Here is a 25,181-nt window from a genome sequence, read left to right as displayed (position 1 = left end):
GTGCAAACAACCTCCCCTCAACACTAAATATTCCAGCTAGTTTCATTTGTGAAGCTGTTTAAAGCATTTGGGCTTATCTCTCTCATGCAAGTTGATGTTTACTTTTTTTTTTTTTTTATTAGTTACATCTAATATTTCGGTCTATATATTTAAAAAAATTATATTGAGATCCTTATACTTATAAAAATAAAATATTTAATCATATTTCTCTTAACACCATCGATTTAGCTAACGAAATATCATAAGATTTATCATTAATATACTGACTTTGTCTCATTTTGACTTATTATGATATTTTATACCAAAGATCCATCTAGCATATTGATCTTTCCGTTTCACAAACATTATTCACATGATTTATGTGCGTGAATAAAAAATAAAAACTAGATAATAAATCATAGGCTCTACTTATTGTCAGATTCAATAAAGAATGAATAGATAGATTTTCTTGTGCATATTGATGTGTAAATAGTTTTTATGATCGAAAAACTTGGAAGTTTTACACTATAAATCAAATTTGATGATAGTGGAATGTTTATAATAAAATAGTTTGATATTTTTTATTTTTTATACTATTTTGTAGGATAAGTTTATAATCCATAAAAGGAATCAAACATCATAATAACAAGGAAAGTCGCATGGATATAAATATTGACAACTAATCGTGTCAAGCCTTTTTGTAATTGAAAGCCTAACAAAGATTATATATTAAACTAGGCTATAAATAACTCGTTGAATGTATAGAAGAAAACATTCCTATGAAATAGACCCGATTTTGAGGATCTTGACTTCTAAGTCTTTGACTAATCTCATCGTTTGCTATTTGTCAAAAAAGAAAAAAAGAAAAAAATCTTTCTAGAGTTAAGATCTTAAATTTATAATATTTTATTTATATATCCTTCGAAAAATTAATGTATATATAGTATATATATCCTTCCAAATATACAAATCCTTCGTATATATCATCCAATTCCACTGGTGTCCATCCAATCAATTACTATGAATTATGATTAGCAAAACTATTTTGATTTTTAAATATAAAAATTCTAAGATAACAAAAAAGACCTTTCTGTTCTCATCTTTTTATGCATTAGGTCTCCAGACACAAAAAGATTTTAATATTAATTAGAAATATAACAGCATAAATAAATTTGGAGGACACAAATAAATATTTTTTTTTCTGATTTTATATAGGGCCAAAAAATTGTAAAATATGAGACAACCTTCTAAACTTGCCACATGCAATGCCTCAAATGAAATGTCATTGGGCCCCACCACCCATCCCCACCCTTGGGCCCCCTCCGTTCCTGGCCCTTGAAGAGCCACTACCATTCATGTGCTCGGCAAAATGCTTCCATGTGCCATGCCATGCGCTCCCCCTACATCTATCCACCCACTCCTTGTAAGAGACATCGTTGTGCCACCAAACAATCCAATCTTGGATCTTCCCAAGAGTTTAGTTGGCTAAACAACAAGGGATCATGTTGGAATGCTTTAACTTTGGGACAACCATTCTGTGATGCTCATCCTTTTGCTACGCCAGAGGGAGACACCCCCATGACACTTTTTATCTGAGAACTAAGAGATTAGAGGTAGCTCATATGCTGATGTCCCCCGATTGGGCAATGAAAACATTGTGATGTCACTTGCCATCAGCCCCACAACTCATAATGTCTACATGACATGAGCTCTGTCTGACAGAGAAACATGGGGGGAGCAAAGCTAACGCATGGGGCCACGCGAAGGGGACGGACCTCTTTGCTCTACCAATTTAGACCTCTTCTTTTATACGTTATTACTCAATGGCTTATGGGCCTACTGGGCTAAATTATGTTTGTCGTCACCATCATCAAGTTCAAAGATACTCGACCCTACTTTTATCGGTATTGATGTAATCTATTAATTTATATTCTTAATACAAATGAATGTTCGACATCAATGCTTAATCTTCACGAAGATTTTTGTAACTCAATACGAACACCAATTCTTTTTCATCGTGATTAGTGTAAGACTTTGAGTGTGTTCAAATTTTATCCAAATACTGTCAGATTGACGCTGGCTAAAAGCCCAATGAGATATGGGCCTCCAGTGGGCTGCCGTACCAAAAGTGCAATACTGTCACCCATGTTAGTTAGTTATATATATATATATATATATATATATATATATATATATATATATATATATATGCCTCCATCTCCCGAAGCATCTCTCTTTCTCAGGCGGCTGCTGTGCACATTCGTGAGACATGCCAAAGTTACAAAGATACCGAGGAGTAAGGCAAAGGCACTGGGGCTCATGGGTCTCCGAGATCCGCCATCCTACTCTGTAATGTCTCTCAGTACCTTCGCTTAACCTTAGCTCAGAGAGAGAGAGAGAGAGAGAGAGAGAGAGAGAGGGGCTAAGGTATATGTCGCTTGACCAGGTTGCTTCGATTTCAGGAAGACAAGGATATGGCTGGGCACGTTTGAAACGGCGGAGGACGCAGCTAGGGCCTACGACGAGGCGGCGCGGCTCATGTGCGGACCGACAGCCCGGACCAACTTCCCGTTCGACCCCAACTTCTCGTCCGTCTTATCGCCGAACCTCATGGCGAAGCTGGAGCGGTGCTGTTCCGCATCCGGGGACGAGAGCAGGAGAGCCAAGGCGACACCGATCGGAAGCCAAGAAGACGTCGCCCAGTGTACGGATGAGGAGTACATCGAAGAGATGATCCAGGAGCTGACTTACAGTGGCTCTCTAGAGATATCTACCTCTTCTTCGTCTTCATCTTCCTCTTCCTGTTATGTGAAATCTTGTGGGTATTAGTGCAAATCAACACACTCTTCAATCATATATGTATAGTGTGCCATGCTCCTCATCGAGTAGTCTACTGTATTCTTCTCACTGATACTTGGTGTTGTGCATTCTGGTTTGCAGCAGCAACTCCTGAGATGATGCTTCTCCTACCAAAGAGACTACTTTAGCATTTTGATTAGGGTTTCAGTCTGAGTAAGGCTGAGTGTTCGGGGATTAGCAGCTATATGGCCAGATAGATTAGAGTAGTCTCTGCTTAGGTTCTTTAGTTAGTAGTTCTTTTATTCATTGCATTAGTACCTCTTGTTATATTATTGGTCTTTGGATTTCTGATCTATCCTCTTTGGTTAAGATTGGCATTGTTAGTAGAGGGTGTTCTTGACCACACAAGCACAAATGTTTTGCATGACAATTCTTAATCATGGAATGTTTGGCTCATTCACAATCAAAATTTACAGAAAAACAAAAAGTATGGAAATAGAGAGTTCATTAGAATCGATATATACTATAGTATTTCAAGTTTAACATAAATTCTTTATGATTATGATAGATATAATAGTTTATGATCCAGTGCTTAAGATTTAACTCATAAAAAAAGTCTCTTTAATCCCTTGCCACAAAGTTGTGCCCCAAATGTCACTGATGGAAAAATCATAAATTCTTTTATTTGAATTATGTATGATTATTTAGGTCATGGTTGTGCATAAAAAAAGTAATCTTTAATCAAATGTTGATGGTGATAACTGAATTTATAAGAATTTTATATTTTTTTTTGTTAATTAAGAATACGTATTTTGTTTTACAACTTTTTATGATAAATCATATAATTATTATTTTCATTTAATAGATTCCAATCAACATTTACTGGACGCACCACTTCATCTATTAAAGATAATAAAGAACATCGGTATAGCATCCAAAGGAAATGTTATTTGATTACAACAACACTATAAAAGCAACATTCTAAGATATGTGATGCTTCCAAACAAACTAAGATGAATGCTTTCAAGCTTTAAACACTTGTGATATGTATTTATATAATTATTAGAGGGGTTTTTGCTAGACAATATGAGATACGGATATCTTCTACCCATCTTTTTACAAGAAGCAAGATAGAAGACATGTATCTTTTATTCTCGAATTAAAGTATGATAAGAGATATAGAAAATAGACGTTTCTCGCTTTTGAAAAAAAAAATTGTTCATTCGTTTCTTAAATACTTAACGAGTATTTTCTTATTGATACGATAGTATTGGAAATATGAGTTAGAATGGGTCAATTTTATCAAATGAAATTGATGATCAAATTTAACCTTAATAAAAAATAATCTATTTTTTTAAAATAAAACTATGAATATCATCGACTTAATTGGAATTGTGTCTTAAATTATCCTTATGATATCCATATATAAATGTTCAATCTAGAAGCAATCTCGTCTCAAAAACTTATAAAACGAATAACGGATAAATCCTTACGTCTCACAAAAAAAAGAAGTAGCTTTCAAATAATTTAACAGATACTTAATGTGCATAGAGTGAAAAAAGAAAGAAAAAAAAAAAACAATTGCAAAGTCCACAAATGATCCTCAAGCAAAGTCTACCCACATTTTATGTATAAACTTATTTATCCAAATATACCCAATAGATTATCCATCCCAAACCTTCATGCAGAGGACGTGAAAATAAAATCTTAATCCAATATTTTGGAACCCTTGTAATTTTCATGAATATTAAACTAGTATTTTTGAATCGAGCTACGTAATCTCACTATGCAACGAGCCATCGATCCAAATAACTCAATTTTAATTCTAATTTCAGATATTTGGTTCTGTGTCGCGTAGAAAAAGAAAATATTAATTATGTGTGTCATTAAATTTGTCTGAGGGTTGTCTAAACCTAATCCGATTACTTGCGGATCCAAACGGATCTAATTGCAGGCCCGCCAAACTTGTGGGTTGGGCTTTAAGGGCGCGGGCCGATCCATCACTACACCCAATAGTGCTCTTTATAACATCGCTTCCGTGTGCGCGTGAGAGAGAGAGAGAGAGACTCCTCCTCGGCGGCGGCGCAGGCCAAGATCCAGCAGGAGAAGCCGTGGGCGCAGGATCCCAACTACTTCCGCCGGGTGAAGATGTCGGCGCCTCTGGTGCTGCTGAATATGATGGTGCACGCTCGCTTCGGCGGCACCATCGAGGTCATCGGCCTGTTGCGGGGGATGACCGACGGCGACACCATCATCGTCATGAACGTCTTACCGCTGACCTTCGAGGGGACCAAGACGCGCGTCAATACGTAGTCTCAGACCTACAAGCAGGTGAGGTGCCTCCCGCTTCTTTTGAGCACCAGGAAGAGCATTTCCTCTGGGATGCACAACAAGTAGATGTATGTCCTAAAACCCTTCGAACCGAGCCTGTCTACTTATTTTAACGCACCTCCTCAAATTCTTCCGTTGTCTTCGGCTAGGAGGTTGAAGAATGTAGTGGGATGTTGTCACCAAGTGATGTTGCATCTGTTGGTTAAGCGTGCGAGAGGCTTTGTCAGCTATCAAGGAATGAAGATCCCTGGAGAATATGGTTTGTCAAAATGCATGGGGCAGTGAGACCACTCATGCGTTAGAGACTGTATCAGAAGACTTGGATGAGGAAGACTTGCAAGGGAATTGACCACTTCTGAAGCCGTTTCATGGAGGAAATTAAGAGTTGGAGGTGCTGTGAAGCCATCAAGTTGCGATTTCAGTCAGTGCTCGTGCTGTTCTTTTTCGTGGCGAGTGTCTTAACATGCAACCAATGACTGATACCTTTGCGTTGGAGACATGTCAGTGTGCCCTCTGCTCCTCCTGGTACGTGGGTCCATACACTATCCTCCTCAAATGGATCCTGGCTGGTTGTATTTGGTGGCTGTGGAGAAGAAGGCATACTCAAATGAGGATTTGGATGCCCAACATCCATCCTGGCATGCCGTGAGATCTCTGGCCTCGAGTTGCTGCTCCTCTTCATGCATGGCAATTGGCACGGCTGGTGTCCTTCTACGTGACACATGCGTATTGGCATGGCGAGAGATACCAGCTTCATGGACGCCCTCCCTCGAGGTTAGGGCAGTCATTGTCATCAAATTTGCCTTGGATCTGACATCTTTGTTTCTTTGCAGAACCAGATCTTTCTGTATTGTGCCCATGTTCTTTGTCTAAAACCATGGGAATGTTGTTCCTCCTCAGTGCCTAGGCGCTTGATGTTTACTAAGTTGGAGTCAGGCTGCAGCTTTGGAATTCTACACGATGAACTAATATACTATGCATTGTGGGACAAGGAGGTGTAGCTTTGCCCGTGAATCAAATAATAAATGCTATTAGAGTAGCATGGACCAGATAGAAGTAGCTGCCTTTAAGTTTTGTTCTCAGACCACTCCGATGATAGCATGTTGTCTGGTGAATTTTTTACATGGAGAGTGGACAACAGCTGTGTGTGTGAGAGGTACTTCCGCAACCCACTTGTGTTCAGCCAATCGTCTATAAAGATGGGGTGGGGCCGATGCATGAAACGCACTTCGTCAGAGACCGACAGAGTTGGGTTGCTGTCTTCTCCGCCTGTATCAGTTCAAACCACTTCCTCTGCCGTAGACCGGCAAGCATTCAACGCGAACGGGTACCGCCCAACCATCGTCTGTAAGATGGGTGGGGCCAAGAGTGGGGAACACACACGGCTCACCTCTCAGGAGGCGATGGGGGCCACTGGGCCGATGGCAGACCCCCAAGTGTAAACCAAAGTCACCCGAGCATTCCCACGCTGCCCGCGTGACTTCTCCACCTAACGTCAGTGCCGTTTCCGCTATTCTCCCCAACGACAAGCCCAATTGTATAAAGAGGATACGAAAGGTTAATGCATGGAGGGGGGAAAAAGGGATCCTTTTCACTGCCATTGCGATCAAAACCAGTAGGCCGAAGAGGAACGCATCGGCGACAAGTTCCCACGAGGCGCCCCTCCTCGCACCACTTTCCCGTTCTACTGAGCCCTAGCACCGATCCATCTCTTCCCATATGGCCGAAGCGCCGACGCCTCCACCGCCGCCGGTGATCGGGAAGGCTGGGAGCTTCACTGTCTTCATCACCCCGCCGTCGACCCCGACGGCGTCTGAGGGCCCGAGATCCCGCATTGCGAGCCCTGCGCCGGCATTGAGCTCCAGCAGCCCCGGAAAGGAGGCTCCTTTCCCGGTGAAGGCTCCCCTTTCGCCGCCCCGTCTCGTTGCCGCCCCGCCGCCGGTTCAGGTTCCGCCGCAGCAGTTCGAAAAGCCGGCCGTCAAGTCTGCTGGATCCGCGTTCGGGTTCCTTTGGGACGCCGTCGTCAAAGTCCAAGATGGTATCTTTTTGTGAATTTTGTTTGGGCGCGGGGCTTGTAGTGGTTTTTTCCTTTCCTTATTCTGTTTGGTTTTTGTTGGCAGCGCATTTAAGTTTGGATGAATACTTGGCGGATTGGTTCGGGTTGAACCAGTCGAAGTACCAGTGGGCTTTGAATGATTACTATGAGAGCAGTGGAAAGGTTAATTGGTTTTCTTCAGTGTTTCTGAGCTCTCTTTTACTTGATTTGGCCGTGAAATGTGCTGTTCAACTGCTTTATAATTCATTTTTCTGTTGGATGGTTCCGATTTACCAATTGGAATTGCTTCCTAGAGCAATGTGCTTGATCTGTAAATGTCCTCCAAAATTGGTTTGGCATTTTATACGGAGACTTCTTTTTTACTTACTCTGACTGTTTGCATAACTCCTCAAATCTGTTCTCAACAAGCATTTCTACCTTAATGCTGTCTGCCTACATTATTTACTTTGATCTGCAAAGAATCATCCGAATGAATTAGGGACATCTTGATACTTAAGAAAGGAGGTGAAATACATTTTGGGAGGGTGGTTAGAAGGGGCCTAAGAATTGGTGCAGGTTTTTTAGTAATGAACCTAGAGAATCATTCTTGATATGACCGTGATCTAGATATTCTCTTGTGCTACTCTGAGATTTAGTTATGTTTACATCAGTTCCCCTGCTCCTTGTATATGAGGATTTGAAGAAGAAACTAGGCATACATGACAATATATTCAGTATTGCTGATCAGTGTACATGAGGTTGAAATCATAATTCTAACTTTGAAGTTTTTTTCGTACGAATCATGGCAGGGACCGATGCATGATATCATAAACAAATATCTTGTGTTGACACCTGAACTCTGCGTCTGTTCTCAGTCATGTATTGTATGTTCTTTGTATGTCAAATTGTTCTCTTTTGTGCTCTATCGGAACTTCATAGAAGATGAGACAGACATGGTGGCATTCATTATATTGACAACTAGGGACAATGTGTTTAAGGTTCATAACTAATTAAGATTTGCATGTCAAAGTTGGAAGTGCAATTTGATATGCAAATATGGTTGGTCTTATCGCCAATTAGGCTGGGAAAGTTTATTTTGTTGTGAAATGTATATGTACACAACCGTACAAGTATGTAGGCCACTAACTTGTATGGAGAGGTCAATACAGGATAAAGAGATCTCTAGTGGAATGTCTTAGTGAAGAATAAGGATTAAGAACATCTATTTGATACAGCTTTTGTCTATCTTAATGTGAAAATAAGAGCATTTTGAAATTGGCATGTTATTCTCCTATACCTTGCAAATATAGGGCACTTATAGCATTATGTAGCATGTTCATTCTGTTAGTCCATTGAATCTAGACAGTAGTGATCCTTTTTCTTTAGTTAATGTCTTGGTTCCCCATGTGGTTTTGATCAGGTCTTTGAGTTCAGGGATGTATCTGCATTTGCTCTAATTCATATGGTTTGCAAAGATGCTTTAACATCCTTTGCAGCTTTTGTCTGGTGCAACTTTGGGAGTTTTGAGATTGTCTCTTGGCAATAGTGCGCTGATTGCATCTGACACTTAGCCACCTTTTCCTTTGCATGTTTCTTCCCAAATTTATTTTTCATAATCTTCCAGGAGGATCTTTCAATCTCAATGTCAGACCATCGACAGATTTTCTTGATTTTGATGTGCTAGTAACACATCCTATCTTGTTGTTTGATGAGTGAATTTATTATTTATCGGAGTGCCTAATTCCTCCCGTATGATCCATATTTCTTGGTGGGTCAAGGATCTAATGTAAGTTTCCTTTTTTGTATTGCAGGAAAAGGAAACTGGCAAAGTTAGTAAAATAAAAGATCTCGCTGATAAAGGGCAAGCCATTTGATAAGTTACTAGGGAGGTAAACCTTACCACAATATCTTCCATGAAATTGCTTGTTTCTGAATCTGCTCTTGCATTTCTGCCATGTGGTAAGCTTCTTTAATATTGATTTTTCAGATCCAAAACTTAAAAAACCTCCGGTGAAGTTCATATTTATAATTGCATATCGATGCTCCAAAGCGTTCTCCATGAATTACCAACAAATGATTCTACGACGGCTACCATGCCATCATGCTGATCACATTTGGTGCATTAAGGAGGCTGGAATCTGTGATTAATGTTTCACCATGTTAGCATTTTAATATGGCCAATTGCTAGACATCATCCATCCGAAACCAATCAGAGTGATTTCTATGTTCCTTTTGTATGACATTTAGAGCTCTATTCTATTAGTTTATAAAATGTTTGCATTAAAACTTCAAGTCCCTCGTGCCGGTTTTCTCAAGCAGCAACACATGAGAGCTGTAAACATCATACGTCTATGTTGTTGGAGAAGGCATCCACATCTATTCGAGTTCTCTTCCTGTCTGCTGCTCGGTAGCTTCGGACCAGAAAAAAAGAATAAATTGGTGAAATTTTGATTGATTCTCAGGTGACTTCATTTTAGTTTGGGGATATGTAAAAAGATTTCTCTTAAAAATATAAATAAAGATTTAGATGCTTTTGATAATTAAGCATATTATTATGTATAAAACTTAATAGCAGAAAAAAAAATTGTATGGCCAAATGCTAAATAATTGGCATATTGTGCCTTCTTGTTTTTTTTGTTGTTATTGTATTGTCATCCTTTATTGTAAATCTGGAATAGTAACAAAGTTACTAGGAGATCAATAACACTTACTACTGCTACTTTTGCAACATGAAGGAACGAAGATGTGACTAGAATTCAACCATGTGGGAGGCTTGTGTGTATACAGGCAAAAATAGAGAGGTTTCTTGTTCCCAAACTTAAGGTCACCACTCAAGGCATCATCAAGAACAGATCAAAGATCAGTCCTCTGGCAAACTTGAATGAACTGAAGTAATATGGGTGCTCTCATATCTGCAAACATCTGAAATATATAGCAGAAGATAACCAGTGGCCTCGCTCAATCTATTATCTTCATATCATTTTACTTTGATCTTTGCTCTTCAGATCTAGAATTCTGATACCTATTTTTCAATATTATCACACAAACTATCTAGCTGTTTGGATTCATAGTTTTTGCCCACTTGATAAGACACGGAGCAGGTGCAGGTTGTAGTTTTCTGATCCTTGTCTTCTTTCGATACAGAGATGGGCGTGTATCTGAAATGATAAGGCTTTCATCACCTTCCTCGGCATCCATTTCGGTGTCATGCTTCCTTTCCCGGGTTGGCTGAGTTCAGTCCTTGGCCAACCAAGGAGATTTCCTTGGTCCCTTCCAATTATTCCACAGCATCTGTTAGTTTCAGGTATGTTCATGATGATAATTCAGTCCTAGGTAACATCGCTTGTTTCAAATCTTAATCTCAGCTGATCCTGTGGTTCTCCAAATAAGGCAAAGCTCCACAACCATAGCTGATGAATCTAAGATAGCCAGGCAATTGAACTCTCATATATATGAGTTTTTGGGAGTAAGACTTGCATCGGTGGAAGTCTCATGCATTAATATCTCCTGTCGCTTGTCGGCTTGTTACATCACGATCTAATTTACTCCCTAAATTACCAGCAGTCAGTCTATTGACTTGTGCCAAATGCCTTGACCTGCTACACCAGATAGATCGACAACATAACCATCACAGCACAAGTGAGTAGTTATGATCATTACTTTCTCTCACTACAATGGTGTTAGGTCAATGGCATTGAGTTCTTAAGCAAATCTATGATTGCGATCTCCATGTTGACGAAGATGATGAGGCAGTATCACATTCGTCGTCGACGTCGTCCAGATCATCAAAGCCCCAGGACTCTTCTTCTTCCTCCTCTCCCTCTGGCATCTTCCACTGATCTTGCAATATCTTCCTGCCTTCTAGTATGTCCAATGCCTGCCATTATTCATTTGATTATCATCATTAGGAGTTGTCTAATCTAAACCAAGCAAAAACACTACATGTGGGAATGACCCTAAGAGCTAATCAGAGACGGACTCAGACAGAATTGTTAGGAAGAAAGCAACCTGTCACCAATATATTCCTCCTAAGTCACCAGTAGTTTGGCCTTCAATTAGGCATCCAACTAAACAAATATAACTTGATAGAGAGAATCAATCTACCATGAAACCTGCATCTTCTCAAGTTTCCTGGTGTTGCTAAACCTTTTACTTCCTTCCGAGCTTCTTCTACTGTCCACTTCAGTACACTTTTAGTGGGTTTCAATGATCTTTCAGTGATTTTTTGGCATGATTCTTTCATCCTAAAGTTGTTGTTCATGCGACCAGCAACAGTAATTTACCTCAGTCATGGAAGGGCGCTGTGTTGGGGTTGTTCTGATGCAGAGGGAGGCTGCAAATGTGAGCTTCCTCAGCTGATCAATGTCGTATTCATCTCCTAGTCTTGCATCCACCAAAGCTTGCACAGTGCCATCACGTAGATAAGGTTTTGCCTGTATGAAACAAAGTTAGCAGTAGCAGTTCTGTGATGTTCCCGATATCTATCAGATGCAGCTGACACTGACCCAGCTGAGCAAGCTGTTGTGAGATCCATCCACTGGTTTCCTTCCTGATATGATCTCCAAGAGGAAGACGCCAAATGCAAACACATCGGTCTTCTCGTGAACGATCCCGTGCATGAAGTATTCCGGCGCCAAGCACCTGGTGATACCACAAGCTTCGTTAGCTGCTGCGAGCATCAAAGACCTTGCGCTCTTGCATGAATGTTCTCGAGGAGTTCGTACCCGAACGTCCCTTCTATCGGTGCCCGTGCCACGGCGCGGTGTGTCCACTCCGTTGGAAGCCATCTTGCGAGCCCGAAGTCGGAGATCTGCGGTGGAGGAGATGGATTCGTCGTACAGATTGAGAGGAGAAGTAGCAACGAGGTTAGCTGAGTGCTGCTACCTGAGGCTCGAAGTTGGCGGTGAGGAGGATGTTGGAGGCCTTGATGTCTCTGTGGATGATCCTTCTCTGGCATCCCTTGTGCAGGTAATGGAGCCCCCTCGCAGTGCCCACGGCGATGTCGTGCCGCAGCTTCCAAGCCATGGGAGGAGAGCTTTCATCTGCACATAGCGTACACATAAGCTCGACCACGTTCTGCGTGTGAAGTTCTCCACGAACAGCTTCGCACCCGATGTCACGTTACCGTAGAGGTTGGAGCAGACGGAGCCGCGTGAAGAGAACTCAAAGATCAGATGGAGGTCGCGGTCGACGCAGCATCCGAGGAGGGCGGAGACGTTGGGGTGCCGGACGTGGCCGACCGCGCCCAGCTCCGTCAGGAAATCCTTGGTCCTCTGCTCGTCCGACGACGCCCTCGTCAGCCTCTTCACCGCGATCGCCTGCCCGTCCTCGAGCACTCCCCTGTACACCTCGGCGTACCCGCCTCTCCCGACCAGGTTCTCTGCAAACTCCAGCGCCACCAAAACAACAACAAGATGATGAGAATCCGCCGGAGTTTCCCATGTAACAGCGCTCTGAAACATGGAGTCAGCAGACCTTGGCGAAAGCCACCAGTTGCTCGATGTATCTCCTCGTGGGAGAAGCATCTCCAAGTTGGCTTGCAAGGTGGCTCCGCGTCGAACAGATGATGGATAGGTTGGCTCTCACGAACAGGGGAGGCATTCTCCTCTGCGTTCGCTTGTCCTCTGCTCCTCCGACCAATTCCAAGAGACAGCAAGCGTTTAAGACGCATGCTTACGACTCTGTCTTCTGCTCACTTGCACTCGAAATGCAGGTGATGATCAAAGAAGAGGAGGAAGAAGAAAGGGAGATGCAAATGCTTTAGGAACTCCTAAAGCAGTCCACCATCACTGCACACAACCAGAGGAGGATGCTTAGCTTTCCGAAGGAGACAAGGTGGCAATACATTATGATGAAACTGCATGAGGGAAGGTGGGAGTTTTCTAAGAGGAAATGGTGGCGTCATCCCTGCCACTGTTCTCAACAAAGCACGCTCAACACAAGGCTTTAATGGTGGAAGATGAAACCAGAGCTACTTTTTCATGCTCGACACCCAAATAACATGGTCAAGGAAGGAGATGAGCAAAGCAGCGGTCAGCCACTGAGCGTGCCGGTCATCAGAACCATCTCATCCATGGAGCCTGAGAAACCATGGCACATGGTGGATGACCCAAGCAGCCATGGGTGAAGTGCCGAGGAGGGGATGATCATTGGGTGGAATTATTTAGAAGTGTTCCCGAGGGGCCAAGATTTGGTGGAGGAGTGAGTAAGGAGTGAGTACTTGGGGTGGAGGACCAAATACAGGTGCAGATGGGGTCCCAAGCCACATTAATCCCTCAATGATTCATGTTGTGCATGAGAATGCCATGAATGATGCTTAGAGAAACTGTTGGCAGAGCAGTGAATTGGTTGTCAAGATAATCTCAACTGGAATGGCTCAAGAACGACAAATTTGTCAACCTACATGATGAGAGGTGGGCGTTGCGCAGACACAGCTGTTTGTTGAAAGAGATAGAGAAGAGAGAGAGAGAGAGAGAGAGAGAGGACTCATTATGTATGATTTAGTGTTCTGATTAGATTATCAAAATAATCTAATTATATTATTACAAAAGAGAGAGGGAAAAAAATATTTGATTCCATTTAGGTTATTACAATAGTTATCTTATTTAGTGTTCTAATTATGTCAATATGAATATTCTAATTATGGGAATAAGAGTTCGAATCTCAACCTATGTGAATAAGATCTGAATACATATCATCGCCTATGCAAATAAACCTATGTGAATAAGATCTGAATACATACCATCGCCTATGCGAATAAGAGTTCAAACCTCAACTTATGAGAATAAGATCTGAATACACACTGTTAGTGTCAACATCTTTGCGTCGTGGTCTTGGGCCAACACGGCTGGGTTTATGTCCGAATGATTGGAGATCTTTCTGAATGACCCTTGAGGCTGCTGAGGTAGCCGACTGTGGTGGTCCGATCTCGACAGGGTCACTGTTTTCTCCGCGATGGGACACCTCGCTTGGGCGTTTGGTGGGAGGCACTCCGTCTTCATACCTGCACACAGGTCGGGTCGGGAGAGCTCGACTCGACCCTTCCGACGATCAAGTCAGTCGACAATCTCCGGGGTTTTTTTTTCTCTCCCTTATTGTTCCGAACGCAAGGGTTTTTATAAGGAATGTCAACGTTTCCTGATGTGCACGCTTGCAAGGAGCAGGGTCGTACCTTGGATAACGTCTGACGCCGACATTGGCGTGGCGTGAAGGACCAGGCTCCTACAGGATGGCAACGTGCCTCGGTCGGCGTTTTGGTCTGCTTCGACCAGAAGCTATCAAGTTAGACCGAGACAGGCGACCCCCGTAGCTCCTCGGTCGAAGTGACCCAAGAGACATTACCCGGGAGCAGGTGACGTTAGTTCGTGTCCCGTCGTTATTATTATCCTCATCACACACCACCATCAAATTGACTTCTTCTTATTCATATAAATATCCATAACTTAGTGGTTGTGTATAGTTTGCACATCTTATTCATATAAGTATCAAATAATTTTGCATTTCTTTGCTAACCTATGTTAGCAACCAACACTGGTAGAGGTGATTAAATTAACCTCACCTCACGAGGAGAATAACATGTGATTCTGTGATACATATATCAACACACACACACACACCATTCATCAGTAGATGTGTTGAATTATTTGGCGTTGGGACCTTTCTTCCATGGATCTAACGAGTATTAGATTACTGTCTTCCAAGGCTTTTGTATGCTTTTGTGATTGCCGATGTCTTTAGTCTTCATCTTAAAGTTCGAAACAGAGGAGAAAAAGTAGGCCATGGTGATTGTGAGTCTGTGGAGGAGGAGAACAAGGAAGTGGTGGTGGTAATTTTATTGCTATCACCACCTTGCTCCAAGTGCACGCGTATAAAAAGCCTCAACACAGAACAGTATAGGAGTGTGAGCAACATCTTGCTCCAGATTGTATAGGCTGAAATGAGCAGGGAATTAAGCCTTGCGCATGAATCAGACCAGCTCCCAAAAGCATGTTTAATATACTTGTTTACTATTCACTCAGTTGAACCATGCAAAAATGTGCATCCACAAGATCAAAGAATCAACGTCAAACTCAAAAGAAACATCCAAGCAGTCCTTTTCTCCAGTTTATCCAATGTAGATTCTTTCAAAAGAGTGATTCTTTCGACATTGATGAACTTTGGGCATCAAGTTTCTGCAAAGATAAAGAGCAGTGCCACAGAATGCCATGAGAACAAAAGAGCATTAGGAGGAACAAAACAGTTCTGTTCATGTGTCAGGTACATATAAATTGTAATTGTGGACAAGCAATAATATGAGTTAACCTGAAATTGCTGACCCATGAATACATGTCCGATGAATAACTAATGCAATAATTTGCATCTAAAGAATTGTCACATTGATTATCGAGTCCAATAGCTTCCTCAGTGCCAAAGGTTCGTGCAGAAGCCTGTTGGCGCTGGAGGTGGCCTCTTGCTGCAGATCGCTTCCAAGAAGGTGTCCACCAACTGCCCTGCAAGGCTTGGGGGATCATCGATCAGCGTATCAACATAAACACTAACAATTCTTCTCTCCTGTGGGGTTGCTCGCAGGCTGAACCAAGTCAAGAACTTCACCCTGAAGTTGCTCTCGATGTGCCCCTCGCATTCCAGCCACCTAATGACCTTCACACAGTATTCATATAACCCTTCCATCGACTCATCCTTGATATTTATACCCTCAAATTTTCCTCCACCTCTTTTCTTGGATGAACTTCCTGGTTCCGCGTCTGGATTCAACGAGCCTTTCTCAAATATATTAAAACCACTGTTCCCTTTAATGCACCTTCCAGAACCTTCTGTTCCAGTTTCCAACCTGCAGGGAGGAGTGGCAGGCAAGGTGGGATCTGATTGTCCAAATGGTACGATCACCATCTCATTGACGACAGGAGTGTTAGATTCATTATCCGACTTCGGGATGTCAGATGCCTGGTTATTCTCCATAGAGTTAGTGGACTCGATCGGAATGGTTGAGTTTGGCTCCTCATCTAATGCAGAATCAGAGTGCCCATGTGAATCCTCTGGCTCAAGAACTTCTGCTCCACTAATACTGCCCTTACATTCACTCTTTTGGTGGCTATTATCTTTCTGGGCATGATCGAATGATTTTTCTGTCTCGAGAATCTGAGGCTTCTCACAATCATCAAAATCAATTTCCGGCAACTTATTCAAGTCAGCACATGCAGAACTATTGGTATTGGATTCGTCTCCCTCCAAGGGATTAGACAAGCCACTACTGTTTGTTTTAGAGATTTGACAATGTGGGTTTGATACAGTTGTCTCCAGTGCCAAACCCACAGAGTCATCAAGAGAGAGAGCTTTAGTTTTTACTCCAACTTCCCACGTGTAGAGGTTCCGCATTTTGCTGAAGCCTACCACCTTGAACATATATTCTGTGGCTGGAATTAGTTCTGTTAATAGCAACCTTTTCTTCGGTTTAAACACAGACAATGATGGTTTCCTGGGGTATTCTGGGTTGTCAGTCTTTCGGTGCCACAAAGTGAAACCAGCTAGCTCTTGAGCTAATGGTGTGTTATCCTCTATATCCAATGCCACAGTAAGAGATGTTGGTAATATCTCTTCAAATTTGATGAAGCTGGAGGATACCGTACCAATTTCTGTAGGCAATAAAAATTCACAAAAAAAAAAAAATCAGTCAAAACCAAACAGATACCAGAATGCTCAGTAAACTTGAAGCTTAGTGAAGCTTACGCTGAAGTTGACTATTAGCTGACAAAGAACTACCACGGATAGAATCTAGTAAGTCTACTGCATGGGCACACAGTCTTTGAACTTCAGCACCAACAGAGAGTCGGTTAACAATTCCACGTGCCATGTTTGATAAATCATCAATAGGCCCAACCTCTGCCTCCAGTTTCTTCCGTGCTGTGTCAACTATCTCATGCAAACTCTGATACTTTTCAGTTAGGCTGAGAAGTTTATGACTAAGAGAAATACGATAACATAATGCATCAACTCGTCGTGCATCTTTTGCGATCAAGAGTTGCTTTTTCCAGCATCTGAAGAACAAAAAAGTCAAGGTAAGAACAAAATGAACCGTCATTAAAAGTCAATTGTTCCAACATGTGATCACAAAGGAGTTTCTATTCTACTATGGGTATCAGCACTGAAGCAAAGACTGCTCTAGACAATCTAAAGCTGATTTACTTCATAAAAATGGTTCATGCCAATGTCTAATATATGATAACCATAATGAGATAAACCTTATATCTTAAAAGAACTTCACTAGGAAAGATCAAGTTAACCAAACAAGTATAACAGTAGCAAAATATCGACACATTTAACTAGATCAACAAGACAAGACATTTGAAAAGTACAAACACAGTTGAAATAGATGTTATAATCGTTGATGATTCATCACAAATACATGCCTGGATCTGTCCTTGCAACAACATTCTTTATCAAAGCAACATGCTAACATAAACTAAACATTCCTAGCCGAAGAAAGACAAACAGAAATTATGGAAATCTTTAGTTTATCAAGTACCATCTTAGATTTTAGAAATTAAAAAGAAGTCCCATTTATATCTGTATTTGAGAGAGTTAACACTGTATAGCAATTGCTACTTGTGAAAAGAGAATATCTTAGCAGAAACTTACTCCCGCATGGTATTCCAGAATACTCATTCATAAGCACTTCTTGCTCGTATATTCAGTCCCAGTAGCCACAGTGGCAATCATGTGTTTCCCCACTTTATAAGAACACATACATCCATATGTTGCCTCTCTTCTTTACCAAATCATCTTTTCAATGACCAAATTACACCTCAATGCTTGTGTGTTGCTTAACAAATTATAATTTGAGACTAAATACTTCACTTAAACTCCTATCTCTAGGTAAAACCTATGGCACTTTTGGCTATTTAACAGAACTGCTGCAGTAGTATCTTGCTGGTAGTATGGAGCTGTGAAATTTGGTACAACTTGTACAACTTTTATCATGTGCAGTAATAATGCTAACTGATGTAGGAAATGTATAATCATATTTAGGTCTATTTCAAGTCATGCATTGCTCATGGAGATGGATCGTCAGCGTTTCACAAACATCAAAAGCATGTACAAGAAGACCAATTGATCTAGCATTTAAATTTCTCTAACCAACAGCTGCAGATCAAATATTAGATATAGATCTAAACCCTTAAAGTTTTCTTAGGTTTTGCTTACCTCTATCTGCCCACATGGGAGATAAAATGTAGAAAGCCAAAATTATCAATTTATTCAAGTAGAATCAGAAACAGTTACTGTTCATTCCAGTTTTAGTTACTAATCAACAATCATCAATAATGGGGAAAAACAATGAAAGAATCCATCGTTCAGATAATCCTGAAGAATAAAGAAATTTTAAATGCATCAAACTCATCAGAAACTCATCTGCTCCTAAAACTGACAGACTAGATAAGCTAACCATAACATATACTGATGTTGCAGTGTCACAATTCCTTCAAGTGACAAGGAACCCAAGAAGACAAGACAATTAATTACGTCATGGCAACTTAAAAGAAAAGTTACTTAGATGCTAATGATCTACGATCTCTCAAATTAAAAGAAAATTACGTCATGGCTCAGACAGACTGAGATCTCTCAAATTCAGAAAGCTATGCTGAGCAGTTCAATATGCAATATTCATTTTTTTTTTAAATGGTACATTGAATAATTTACCCAAGCAAGTCATTAGCTTTTCCACAGTATGTACAGTAGTAGCTCCCATCCAATCTTGTGGTGCACTGCCTGCTCTTCATGATACCAGTCCTTTCATGCTTAAGAGCACACTCGAGATGACAAGACAGACCACATAGGTCACCTTGAGAAAAAGCCTCGGAGCCACAAAATAGCCAAAGGCTAGGGTCCTTATTGTCATCATATTTGCGACAGATGCAACATGAGCAACGCTTACAAAATGCATCTTGTATGTTAAGAGTAGCCCTGCAGGCTGAATTCTGGCAGTATCTAATGTTGTCAAGAGCTTCTTCAACATCACTTGGTTGGAGGTTGTTCGTGATAATTGGCAAACGTGATGGATGTTCATTCTTTCTCTGTCTCTTCGATGGAGTTTGAGGGCTAGGTGTAGATGGGACCTGAGACGAATCACTGTCTTTTGCATGTTCTCCAGAATTTTTATCAGATACAACTCTGAACAGGTATTCGATCATCTTCTGTTTCGTTAAGCTAGTATACTTCCTCTCCTTTCCTATCTCTGCACACAGGATCTCTAAAAGGTCACGCCGACTCCATGTCTGCAACTTCTCAGGAGCACTCTCAGGCCATTTTGATAGTTCACGTATAAGTTCTCTCTTCTCCTCGATGCTCAACTTACTACATTTAGATGGGTCAAGCACAAATCCTGTGGTAGTGAACATATCAAACTAGATTAGTAAATTAGTGAAGAAACCACCAAAAAGATGTAAAATGGAATATGATTATGCAAAGACAAAATGTTAGATGATAAAGAAGATCCCCCATTGTACAATCTCCCTCTGATATGGGGTCGGAGGAAAGTTGGATGTGTGAACATTATCCTACATGCAGAGAGCTATTTCCATGAATCAAACCCCTGACATATAGGCTGCAATAAAGTAACCTCTTCCCGGTGACAAGCTGATGCTTATAAGGTGTGCGACGATATCACATTATCTATGCGGCAGATACCTCATAAAGCAGTTTAATAAGGACACCTGATGCCAGTGAGTCTCAAAGAGACCAATATTTTGGAACTTTTAACAAACCTGCATGGCCATGCCATAGCATTCCCCCGGCTAACCATGCAGTACAGAATGTTTGCAGTAAACAGAACATTCCTAACATGAGAGGTAGAGGATGAAACTGATCCAGAAACTCAATAAAAGCAACCACTGTAATGGTAATGTATTTAAACAACTTGAAGCAAGACAAAGCAATGTGAAGCTAGGAACGGTGTGCATTAGTGCCTTGGTGCATGTTACAAATGAGCTGACATTTGATATTTAGGACCTTACAAGCACGTGCTTAATCTATAATTGAGCATAACAAGTCCAAACCTTATTCAATAAAAACATGAGAATGCAAATCTTAAACCCATAAAACAATGCTTCACAAGCATCCGATAAATTTGAACTTTGATCTCATATACCATAGATGACAGGGTTTTCAAAATTTTTCATGAATTAAAATAGACAAAAAAAACCTATCAGAGAAAGAACTCCTTATGAATTCAATTACACAATATTCTCGCAGTAGCAAATGCTTCTGAACCTAATAACTAGAATTTCACTAGGATGAACTTCTTCTAATTCGTCTAGGCATATGAACATCCCTAGCGCTGGCCAAGACAGCATCTCATGGCCAACGAGAAAATAGAATGAAAAGGTTCATTCTGACGCATGAAAAAGGACAAGTGGGATAAAGAATCAGCTTCCCCTATTTATGTTTCACCGAAATTTTGGGGAAAAAGTTTCCAACTCCCCCAAACATAGTAATCGCCTGGACACGATCCACAAATGCAACAAAGGGACAGATTCCACGAATAGGAAATCAAAGAAAACCACCAAAAAACGTTTACAAGAATCCAATTTTTATCTCCACCACCAAACCCCTTAAAATTTCCGATTTAATCAAGCCACAAACCGCAAAAACCACACGGAACAGCGAAAGACCTGGAAAGTTTCAATTTTTACATAACCCAAGCTGTGATTCCCCCTCCAGTCCATCCGAACAAGCAGATCGGGTGCTCCTGAAGCATCAATTGTCAAAAACACGGTAAAAGAATCAAAGACTACCAGCAAGACGGCGAGAAACGTACCGGAAAAGGGCGGATCCATGGCGGGAGACCTCAGTTTTCCCCTCGTTCACATTGCCATCTCAAAGCTGATCTTTTTCCGCACCTGCAACGCGGCTCGCCCGTCCCAACCTAAAGGCAGCCAAGAATCCCATTCAATTTCGCATTTTTGTGCCTTCACGTTTATCTCACCCAACCAAGAGGAAGAGAAAGAGAGAGAGGCAGGGAGACGAGGTGGGGGGGGGGGGGGGGGAGGAAGGGGGCTACGCATACCAATGGAGGAATCCGTGGCTGACCGAGTCATCATCTTGTCGTCTCCTCTCCTCCTCCTCACGTCTAGAGATTCGGACGTCACCGGGAGAGCGAGAGAGAGATAGATGACACTCTCCGTAAGATTAGATTAATGCTCGGGAGCAGACTGTGGCCAATCAAAGCAACACGATAGTAACAAAAGGGTTTCTTTTCTGGATTGTTTTGCATATTGGTCCTTCTATCTTTAGATTTTACACATTAGTTTTCTACATCCTGTTATTGATGATATTGGAAGTCTTTGTAACTTTCTTCCCTCCATATTTTTATTATAATATGTGCCAAATTTGAGTCAACTTGACCCGCGAAGAAATTCTTCTTCTTAAGTGGAGTTGACTTTGAGAGATACTGTTTTGTACAAGAAAAGAATAACTATCTACAATACTTCTTTGAAGGATTAAAATAAATTATTTGTCACTGATATATCACTTGCAGTGTTTGATCGAGAAATTCAAATATTTAGAGGAACATTTTCCACTAAGAAATTCAAATATTGATGTCAAGGGTAACATAAACATTTCAACATTTGTAGGATATTAATATATTTTTTAATTCTCAAAATATTCTATGATATTATCTAAAATTATAAATTTATCAACATAATTTATATATTTTATGAGGTAAAATTTTATTCATTTATTTGTAAATATTATTTTATTATATATCTTGACCATATGAATTTTTCATAATATTATATTTATTTATTTAAATATAAATAAATATGTATTTTTTAATAAATATTAAACTATTAGAATGATAAATTTATCACATGACATTCAATAGAATCTTAAAATATAATTTTACTAAACAATAATTATATCAATATATATTTAAGATATACTTTTTATATATTATTTAACAAACTTTGAAGGAATGGAATATACATTCGCTCAAAACCTTTTCTCCAAATATACATAAAAAATATATAAGTATTCCAAAGACATACTTTAATCTATTGGCTTGGTTTCATTTTTATTTAACATAGTTAACTCAATCATAAACATGCCCTTTTAGTATATGAACCTATTTAAAAAAAATATATATATTAAAAATTTCGTTGTCCTTCCACCGTTGGATTGAGGTTCGAAGTTCATAAACATAGTCCATCAGATCAAATAAGACTTTGAATTTGTATGCATTATATATATTGAGAGAAATTTCTTTAAAAATAAAAATACTTAAAAAACCAAAGATTATAATAGTTTAAATTTTGTTAGAATCCAAACCCAACAAATAAATAATAAATAAAAATAAACAAGAATAACATATCTTATACTGGAATCTTATCTAAATTAAATACTTTTAGATATATTACTCATATTTAGCAATCATTTAATAATTGCTACGTAGGATATATTAACCAAGTCTTACAAATATTTAGTATAAAACTTTGTTCGACAAACGATAAAGGTAAAAATTTCAATCAAGACAAATATATTTAAAATGACTTAGAAAAAATTAGATAAAAAAAAATATTTTTTATGTATGCACAGTTGAAAATATATTATATTCTCAAGCTTATGCCAGATCAAATATTAGTTTTATAGTTAAAATACTGAGTAGATATTAAAGTTACTCAAGAATAAAAATACTAAAATACTACAAAGAAAGTAAAAAAATATATCTAAGAGATATTTAAAGATTAGTGAGAACAAATTTATTATATTAGTCTTATATATTAATAATATTTCGCTTGTCAATAGTGATCTTGATTTATTATATTAAACCAAGAAACTTCTCATTAAGAATTTTAATATGAATGATGTATCTGTTTTTAGCATTAAGATATTTAGGGATATATCTTAAGAATTGTTAGGATTATCTTAGGAAGGATATATTAATCGAATCTTAAAGAGATTTAGTATACAACTTTGTTTAGCAAATGATAAAAGTAAAATTTTAATCAAAACAAATATTTTTAAAATGACTTAAAAATCAGATAAAGAATAATATTTTTTATATATACACAAATGGAAATATATTATATGCTTAAGCTTATGACAGATCAAATATTAGTTTTATAGTTAAAATATTGGGTAGGTATTAAAGTTACCTAAGAATGAAAATACTAAGGGACTACGCAAAAAAGTAAAAAAATATCTGGAAGATATAAAGGATTATATGCTTACATATATAAAATTTGATCTGCTTGAAAATATGATTTTTTTAAGATTTGATTTTGTAAATTACGTTGATAACAAGAAGTCTATTTTATGATTTATACCTATATCAGTAGAAGAGATAATTTATAAGAATAGTATAATATAAATTATATTATTAATAATAAAAGTTGATTTTGTGATATGCTTTGAGATCACTAATCAAGTTTTATGGTTACAAAATTTTATCTAGGGACTTGGTGTAGTTAGACTCAATTGCCAAGTTACTGAAGATACTATGTGATATATCATAGTATTTTTTTTTTTCTTTAGGAATGATAAGTACAATCAAAACTCTATGCATTAAAATAATTGATGGGTCATTTTATATTGCATTAGGAAAAGTTAACAGTATTGTGATACATATAGAAGTATGACATTGATGACATACAATCGCTATAACTTATTATTAGTAATCGGACTTAATATGATATTATATTTATTAGACTTATTGACTTATTTTATAAAATTTATGCACATGTGTAATTTTAAAAAAAATTAAAATATAATTAAATATAATTAGTTTTAAATAAAATTTTATTTTATTTATTTTAAATTTAAATTTCTTTTGTATCTTATCAATTAATGGGCTAAGTGAGAGAATATTAAATTACGAGTATAATTGGATTCTAATTATGGTTATCGACTAATATAAAAGAAGTTCAATTATGATAGGAATCCTTAGGAGATGACTTTGATTTGAGAAACTCTCTTAGTTACTTATTTTAGACTCTTTATTCTTGTTTATAAATAGAAATGACTTCTTATGGATTAAAAATATAATACATGGATACATGATATTATTAAGATATTATAAATATTCTCTTATCTCTCCTTAGTCATATGAATTAGTCATTGAGTTATTATAGATTTTCTCTTTTCTCTCATTTGTCCATAATCGAAGAGAAGATGAGTATAGTTATCTTGGTAGATCAACATCACTGTAACTTTTAGATCACGTTTATAGATCAAATAAAAGATTTCTGAATTACATTGAGAGCTACATATTGTAAATTAGATATATTATTATTTAATTTTAATATAACAATAATATAAGGATGATTTTTATATTTACATGGATATAAACATGAATAGCTCCAAATATAAGAAGAAAAAAAATCCAACTCTGTCATTTCTACTACAGCAAAACCTGTATGGAAAACATATGCTAAAAGCCTGCGTTCTTCGCACAGTGAAGTGAACCGGGAAGACACTTGCATATTACATCGTGTGATAGGAGGAAAGAAATATAACAGCAAACAAAGTGTGCTCGAGTGAAGCGTAGCATGCGCAGAAAACGACCACTTCCGACCTGAACGGCGCCATGGATGGGTAGGTTTCCAACATGCCACGAGAGTGGGCTTGCGAGCATGTGTCATGTCACCACCCACTTACCATTCCAATTTACCCATGCGAGCTGTTGCTCTCACTGCAAATATTATCCAAATTGCCTCCGACCAATAGGCTTATACACGCCTTCATCTGAAATATTTGAGAAGTATTCATCAAATGCTGATATGATATTAAGAAAAAAAATAAAAAATCAATATAGAATATTAACATGTTGAGTGAGGTCGATCCTTTTTCAATTGTGATGATATTTCCAACACACAGATCAGGAGAATTCTTTGATCGGTCATCTAATCTTATTATATTCAGAACATAGAAATAATTCTGGCACACTCATCCAGTTTTCTTGTTTCTTCCAATTTGTTTTCTTGGTTCTCGGTCTACCTATACTACTATTACTCACATTATATTTAGCTTAGTACAGAAGATGGAG

General features: G+C 38.9%; 3 protein-coding genes across 6 annotated transcripts; 1 reads left to right on the top strand and 2 right to left on the bottom strand.

Annotated features, from left to right (window-relative positions):
- The first annotated feature begins 6,415 nt into the window (after nt 1-6,415).
- On the top strand, nt 6,416-9,686 carry LOC135641102 (lysine-rich arabinogalactan protein 19-like). The gene is made up of 4 exons (XM_065156150.1): nt 6,416-7,147; nt 7,230-7,327; nt 8,956-9,033; nt 9,132-9,686. Exons 1-3 carry the CDS (start codon nt 6,829-6,831, stop codon nt 9,016-9,018), a joined length of 480 nt encoding a protein of 159 aa, XP_065012222.1. The 5' UTR covers nt 6,416-6,828; the 3' UTR covers nt 9,019-9,033; nt 9,132-9,686.
- An 853-nt stretch (nt 9,687-10,539) lies between these two features.
- Nucleotides 10,540-13,348, bottom strand: LOC135641093 (probable receptor-like serine/threonine-protein kinase At5g57670). Of its 2 annotated transcripts, none has more exons than XM_065156138.1 (7): nt 12,620-13,348; nt 12,255-12,524; nt 12,029-12,186; nt 11,869-11,954; nt 11,650-11,785; nt 11,428-11,577; nt 10,540-11,021 (listed from the first exon to the last, which is right to left on the bottom strand). In XM_065156138.1, exons 1-7 carry the CDS (start codon nt 12,813-12,815, stop codon nt 10,857-10,859), a joined length of 1,161 nt encoding a protein of 386 aa, XP_065012210.1. In that variant the 5' UTR covers nt 12,816-13,348; the 3' UTR covers nt 10,540-10,856. The 2 variants fall into 2 exon arrangements, with proteins under 2 accessions (XP_065012210.1, XP_065012214.1); XM_065156142.1 differs by having other exon boundaries at nt 10,554-11,021; nt 12,270-12,524; nt 12,620-13,341.
- A 2,001-nt stretch (nt 13,349-15,349) lies between these two features.
- On the bottom strand, nt 15,350-21,342 carry LOC135641084 (protein VERNALIZATION INSENSITIVE 3-like). Of its 3 annotated transcripts, none has more exons than XM_065156121.1 (5): nt 21,204-21,342; nt 20,955-21,062; nt 18,839-19,520; nt 16,871-17,178; nt 15,350-16,776 (listed from the first exon to the last, which is right to left on the bottom strand). In XM_065156121.1, the coding sequence occupies exons 2-5, from the start codon at nt 20,971-20,973 to the stop codon at nt 15,545-15,547; spliced, it is 2,241 nt and encodes a 746-aa protein (XP_065012193.1). In that variant the 5' UTR covers nt 20,974-21,062; nt 21,204-21,342; the 3' UTR covers nt 15,350-15,544. The 3 variants fall into 3 exon arrangements, with proteins under 3 accessions (XP_065012193.1, XP_065012201.1, XP_065012195.1); XM_065156129.1 differs by lacking the exon at nt 21,204-21,342 and adding an exon at nt 20,830-20,885 and having other exon boundaries at nt 20,955-21,165; XM_065156123.1 differs by lacking the exon at nt 21,204-21,342 and having other exon boundaries at nt 20,955-21,165.
- Between the last annotated feature and the right edge of the window lie 3,839 nt (nt 21,343-25,181).

The sequence above is a fragment of the Musa acuminata genome, chromosome BXJ1-4 (assembly GCF_036884655.1).
Source record: "Musa acuminata AAA Group cultivar baxijiao chromosome BXJ1-4, Cavendish_Baxijiao_AAA, whole genome shotgun sequence".
Lineage (NCBI taxonomy): Eukaryota > Viridiplantae > Streptophyta > Magnoliopsida > Zingiberales > Musaceae > Musa > Musa acuminata.
Note: the sequence above shows the minus strand (reverse complement) of the source record. Positions and strands in the feature narration are given on the sequence as shown.

Coding starts and splice junctions, on each gene's coding strand:
- LOC135641084 (XM_065156121.1), bottom strand. Junction 17,179..18,838: donor AAAGCTAATGACTTGCTTGG/GTAAATTATTCA, acceptor TTTGTTCTTCAG/ATGCTGGAAAAAGCAACTCT. Junction 16,777..16,870: donor AGCTAATAGTCAACTTCAGC/GTAAGCTTCACT, acceptor TATTGCCTACAG/AAATTGGTACGGTATCCTCC.
- LOC135641093 (XM_065156138.1), bottom strand. CDS start 12,815: ATGCGTCTTAAACGCTTGCTGTCTCTTGGAATTGGTCGGAGGAGCAGA. Junction 11,955..12,028: donor CCGCCAACTTCGAGCCTCAG/GTAGCAGCACTC, acceptor CCTCCACCGCAG/ATCTCCGACTTCGGGCTCGC. Junction 11,022..11,427: donor AGCGCCCTTCCATGACTGAG/GTAAATTACTGT, acceptor GAATAATGGCAG/GCATTGGACATACTAGAAGG.
- LOC135641102 (XM_065156150.1), top strand. CDS start 6,829: ATGGCCGAAGCGCCGACGCCTCCACCGCCGCCGGTGATCGGGAAGGCT. Junction 7,148..7,229: donor CGTCGTCAAAGTCCAAGATG/GTATCTTTTTGT, acceptor TTTTGTTGGCAG/CGCATTTAAGTTTGGATGAA. Junction 7,328..8,955: donor ACTATGAGAGCAGTGGAAAG/GTTAATTGGTTT, acceptor TTTGTATTGCAG/GAAAAGGAAACTGGCAAAGT.